We start from the raw sequence: 5,774 nt of genomic DNA on the forward strand, positions 1-5,774 counted from the left end.
CGTTTCTTTGCTGTCCTTTCTGGCCTTCTCCTGTACTCCCATATAAAAGCATTCCTTCCTTTCTCCCCTTCCTATGCTCTTCTCCATCTCTGTCTTTTCCCCCAGTCCTTCCCAAGGTTGCTCTGCCTGCCTGGGACTAAGCGAGGTGGTGGTCTCCAGCTGCTGGATGAGAGCACTGGTGGGTGCCCTGTGCTCCCCAGAGCTAGAAGGGGCTTTTCTGTTGTGCATGGATGTGTGGGATCATGGGTTTAACCTGGGTAACTGTACAGGACATGCCAAAATCACCACCAACTTTGCAACCCTGAATTTTTTCTGATGGCCATTCCCAGCAATAATTCCCTGCAGAAGGTAGATCCTTCTAGGTTTTGTTTCTTGACTCTAGAGAGTCCTCAAGATGAACATGCACAAGTATCTGCTTGTTTTGTGTATTTGTATTTACTGTCGGTTACTACAGTGATTGCAGTCACTATTACTGTAAGAACTTCATTACCATGGTTCTTTGAAGGATAGTGTGAGTAGTTTGAATATCTGTAATGATTTGTATTGAATTAAAGGGGAAAAAATCAAACCAAGAGAATATTTAAAATGGTTTTAGTTCTCGGGGAGTAAAGGTTTGGTTTTGGGTTGTTATTTTATGGGAGAAAGAAGGAACAAATTACCAAAGTGTATGTCATGTGGTTTTGCACAGAAAACAGAAGCAATCCACCATGTGTCCTCTGTCTACTATGTACATCCTTGCAGATATGTGCATGTTTTATACAGTCTCGGGTGGTACAGGAGCCTGAAATGGTCTTTCCTCATGTTAAGTGATGGAGAACTGTCTGTGACTTGTCCTGTTGACTTGACGCTAATGAAACCTTCCTGTCTTCTGCAGGTGATGGGGTTTGGCCTGTATCTCATGGATGGGAACGTCAGCAACATTTACAAGTTGGATGCCAAGAAGAGAATCAACCTTAGCAAAATAGACAAATTCTTCAAGGTCAGTGACCTGTCTGGGTGAGGCTGGAGTTCATTGCAGACCACGAGTTAGTGACCTGTACCATTGCATGTACTGCCAGCAAAAAACAAGCCACAGGAATCATTACAGGTCCAAAAATCCTAAAGGCTGAGAAATTATCTAAGCCAAAGGGTGAGGAATGGGATTGCTGTGAACATGCATGGGCACGGCACTGAGATGAGTGATGCAGGCTCTCAGTGTCAGCAAGGTTGTGGATGGGTGAGCAGTGCCTGGCGCTGGCTCTATTCCCATGGCTCCAGCACAGCGGGAGCTGGTGGGAGCTGAGGATGCTGCACAGCCTCACTAGGCAGCCCTGCCACAGCTTCCTGCCAAGGGGCAAACATGGGAATGGCGGATGGACCATGATTTGTGGATGAGGGAAGGGTGAGCGAGACATCACTTCTATATCTTTGCACATATCTGAGGCAGGTCTGCAGTCTCCTGAGGAGCACCATGCCTTCAGCTGCCTGGCTGGTTTGCTGAGGTCTATGTGGGTGATGGTTGCACTCCCCTTTCCCTCAGCAAGCTCCTGAGCTGAGGAACAGAGGATGCGGCTGGCCAGCCAGTGTGTGATCTGGCAGTCTTACTCCATGTATGTGCTCCCTGTAGGACAGGAAAATGCTTCTTGGGAAGCTTGTGTTGGCTGGGTCTTGGAGGTACCCAGTGAGTTCCTCAAAGGGCTCATGTGGTGGTTTGATGAACCTCTTTTGTCTTATCTGGGATCTGGGTTTTGGGAAAAGCCCGTGAGAACTGGATTCACTGGGAAGCAGCCGTACAACCTCCTTCTGACCGTGCACATGTGCAGCTGAGTCCAGCCATGGGCTGGTCCAGAGCTGGAAGCCAGGCTGCATCCTGCGGCTACTCAGCATGAGAAAGGTTTGGGTTAACCCTGTTGCTTCCCCCTCAAATCTGATGTGTGGGAGCCATTGGCCACCAGTGACAGATGGACCCTGCACAGCACTGCCCACGGCATTTACAGAGGGAAATGTGCCTCCTTTCTATTGCTTCTGTGCACAGGATGGGTCTAGAAGGCATTTCAGGTCTGGGGCAGGTCAGCTTTGGGAAGCATGGTGGGATCTGGCAAGGAACATGTATTGGCAGCAAAGAATAACAGTTGTAGCTGGAGAATAGCAGAATAACTTCCTAGATGGAGCAACTGGTTTTCTTATAGACCTACTGAGCTTGAGCAGTCCTTCCAGAGTCTTTCTCCCTCCGCTGTGTTAATCTTTCTTCTGAGACGGAAAGAATGATTTTTGTTACCAACATTTGTTCCACATCAGGGAAAATGAGAAGATGATGATTTTTGGTAGGGACAGAGCACTTCCTTCCAATCACAGTCCCAGCAGAATGGGTTCTCCCTGTTGATCTACCCAGGAGTCTGAAAGAAGAGGTTGGTTGTGACAGGGTAGAGGATGTCTCCCTGCTTAATGCCCTGAGTTTCAGTTTATAGATGATGCACTGGGTCTGTGCAAGGGGAATGGGAAGGGAATGGGCAAGCCCAGAGAGCTGGTTTCGTGAAAGGTTGGTGTATCCTCACCCAGAGCGAGTTGGGGACCTATTTACCTCAATTTGCATCATCTCCTGGAGACAGCTCTGGGAGCAGGGCTGAAATGCCTGCATAGGGGACTATGGACAGACAGCATAACCTCATGGACAGGGTGAGGAGGAGGTGGGTGTATACCCTTCAGGCAGTGGGGAGACTGCTGAGGGCTGCAGCTCTGCAAAGGTGATTTATCATGCCGTCCCTCAGTGTCTTCCAAGTTTTCCCTGGTTCAGTTTCACTAATTCAACAGAATGTCAGCTTAAATCAAGCCCTCAGTGTAATCTGTAGAGTTTGGTCATCTTGGTGCATTCAAAGAGATGCAAAATGCTGTGGGCCATCAGTGAATCAGGTAAAATCTCTTCCACTGCATGGAGTAACTTTCTTCTTTCCAGCTTTTTTCCATTTGTACTTCTCCAATATCTGCTGTGGTTTCACCTGATCAGTTAAGTACCACTCCAGACTCTCGGATCTCAATAAGAAAAGGCCAACTGCTTCTCTTACTACATCTGCTTATTGCCTTCTGATTAAATTTCTAGTGGATTGGCCAGGAATTTGAGTAGTGAAAATGAACTACCCCTTCGTTTAAACCTTTTATGGAAGTGCCACTGGGAATCCCTGATGACAGCATTACACATCCTCCACTGAAGTCAGCTTGAGAAGTATGTGATAATAGGACAGGGAATTTGCCACCATCTTCCCTGAATTTTGGGGAAAGGCTTTTGTAGCTGGGTGAAGTGGAAGCTTTATATTTTATTAAAGAAAAGTCAGTAGCTCTTGGTTCAGTTTTATTCGCAGCTGAAAGCTTAGTGGAGCAGGGACCTGTCTGAGCTTGAGGTATGTTCAGCGCACTTGGAATTTATTTACCATCTATATCCTCCTGAGATGTAAAGATTGAGCAAAACCGTGTTATATTGCCTGTGTCTTTCTCTTTGTGGAGAGATTTTAAGACACATCTGACTCCCTGGGGAAAGATGCTGTATCCCTGGGAGTCCAGGCAGCAAAGCAGCCTACAGCAACAATGTGTTGACAGAATACCAACGTGGTGGCTTTTCATCCCTCTGTTCTCTTGGAGGATTATGGTGGGAGGCAATAAGCCCTGCTCAGGAATATGCTTCTCTCTTTTTGTTGTAAAAGAGCTTTTCCTCTGCCTGGTTGCAGCACTGATCCATTCTGCCTATAACCAGCCCGGTATCTGTGAGTCCAGGGCTCCAGAGTAGTCGCAGGGGTAATTTTCCTCACACCAAAAGCCTTGTGATCGTTTTCAGTCACTTCCTAGGTGTGAAATGACCCTAGGTCTAGGTTTGCACCTTGCTTTAAACAGCCTGGCACTTCCCATAGCTCCTGAGATGCAGGATGCTGTCTCGCAGTCCCTTGTGTTGCGCTGAGGCCACAGACTCTCTCTCTGCTGTGTTTCAACCATCTTTTGTTTTCTTTTCCAGCAGCTGCAGGTGGTTCCTTTATTCGGCGATATGCAGATAGAACTGGCCAGATACATTAAGACCAGTGCTCACTATGAGGAGAACAAATCCAAGTGAGTGCCTGCCATAATGTCTCTTGGCTTCTGTGTGTGTCCTGAAAGCCATGGGAGCTGCAACTGTCTGGTGTGTGTGAGGTCTGTGCACGGGTACCCGTGTGTGTCCCTGTGAGGTGTGAGTCCTGGTGTGCCAGCTCCGTGTGCACGTGTGTACCTCCCTGTCCCTGCATGGGCAGATGTCCTCGCTGGCCCCTCAGTGTGTGAGCAGCCAGCTCTGAAGCTCCATGTAACCATACCCCCATGTGCAGGCAGGGCAGTGGGCATGCCTGTACCTCTGCTCCCGCTGGCAAGGGCTGGGAGGATGCTTGGTGACCAGCAGTGAAGCAGAAGGAAGGAGGAAGGAAAGGCGGCTGGCGTATGGATCAGGGCTGAGTGCTTGCAAGGTGTGTGAGTGTGAGCAGTGTGTCCCTGCTCTGGAGAGATTTTAATCCACATTTTTCAGCTCAGGGACAAAATCCTCCAGAGCATGAACACAGCAGTGGATCCCTTTGCAGCAGACAGGGTGTCTCCTCTAGCTCAGGCAGGTTTCGTGAAGATTGGCAGCAGGAAGGAGGGTTGAACCAGAGGCTCAGATGCACTGGAAATGAATGAATGTCATGGGAGAAGGGCAGAAATAAAGTCTGTGGGAGAGCTCAGGAGTGGTGTGGTGGTGTAGAGCACTGCTTCCCAGCCTGTGTTCACAGGCAGTTTGCTGCTCCTCTCAGGTTAATTTGCAGATGTTGTGTCCGATCGATTCAAGCATGTGGCCCCACTTGACTTTGTAGTTTTGCATCACGCTCAGTTATTGCTAGAAGAATCGGTGTTAGGTTTGCATATCCTTGGAATGGTGTTTGCAACCACACGTAAGCAAAGCCCATCTGAGCTGTGTCTGGCTGTGATGGCTGGTGGCAGCCTGGCTTCCACCCGTCTTTCACGCATGGAACCATATTGCGTGGAAGTCGGATTTCTCCAGTACCTGTGAGAAGCAGCCAAGCTGAGCTGTCTCAGCAGGACAGGAGCTAACCTGCAGGCTCATCTCTCTGTTCCTGTTTGCTCAAACCTTTCCACTCCAGAAGGTCTGGCTTTTCTGCCCACCACGTGGCTCCCCTAGGAACAGCCCCCCCTTGCCCACCCAAAGACTCGTTGAAAAGTGCCATTAATCATTCATGAGAAATTTGACAACAAGGTGACAAAACTTCCTGAGCAAAAGGTTTTCAATTGAAATTGAAGAAAAAAAGTCCCACAAACTGTAAATGTAAAGAGTATTCGTGAAAACTCAGTTTAAGAGGGAAAAATTGCCTAAAACTTTGCACCTTTTTATCCTGGATCATTCAGAAAGCACATTTCAATGAAATGTGTGTCAGCTGCCTTCATTTTCTCACCTCAGAACCAGGGTAGCTCGCGGGCTGTTTACCTGTGCACAGTTTTAATGTCTGTCTTGAAATCTGTCTTACCAGGTCTGTGTGCTGTACCTTACTAACCAGTGTTTCTTCCTCACTCACTTGCTTTCCCAGCAAATTGCATGGGACTTTCTGCACTAACTCTGCCAAGGTGGTTCCATATAATCCCCATTTCTTACTAATATTGTTTTTCGTCACTTTCTTTCCCTCCCTGTCTCCATGAAAGTGGAATTAAGTGATGTTTTCCCTGCATGGCACTTTGTTTCTGCACTGTGGACTAGGTTGTGTGGCAGGGAGGGCTGGTGCTGCCCTGGCCATTCC

At 48.2% G+C, this 5,774-nt stretch overlaps 1 protein-coding gene across 4 annotated transcripts in view; it reads left to right on the forward strand.

The window, feature by feature from the left end:
• Window positions 1-5,774, forward strand: part of LOC104408357 (cytoplasmic FMR1-interacting protein 2) — a 44,225-nt gene that overhangs the window by 8,167 nt on the left and 30,284 nt on the right. For 3 of the 4 annotated variants that reach the window (XM_010017928.1, XM_010017929.1, XM_010017931.1), the window contains 2 exons: window positions 875-979; window positions 3,980-4,071. In XM_010017928.1, the coding sequence (XP_010016230.1) occupies window positions 875-979; window positions 3,980-4,071 (197 nt within the window). The remainder of the gene's footprint in view (window positions 1-874; window positions 980-3,979; window positions 4,072-5,774) is intronic. The other variant, XM_010017930.1, reaches the window with a different exon arrangement.

Source organism: Nestor notabilis, unplaced genomic scaffold, assembly GCF_000696875.1.
Source record: "Nestor notabilis isolate BGI_N333 unplaced genomic scaffold, ASM69687v1 scaffold26657, whole genome shotgun sequence".
Lineage (NCBI taxonomy): Eukaryota > Metazoa > Chordata > Aves > Psittaciformes > Psittacidae > Nestor > Nestor notabilis.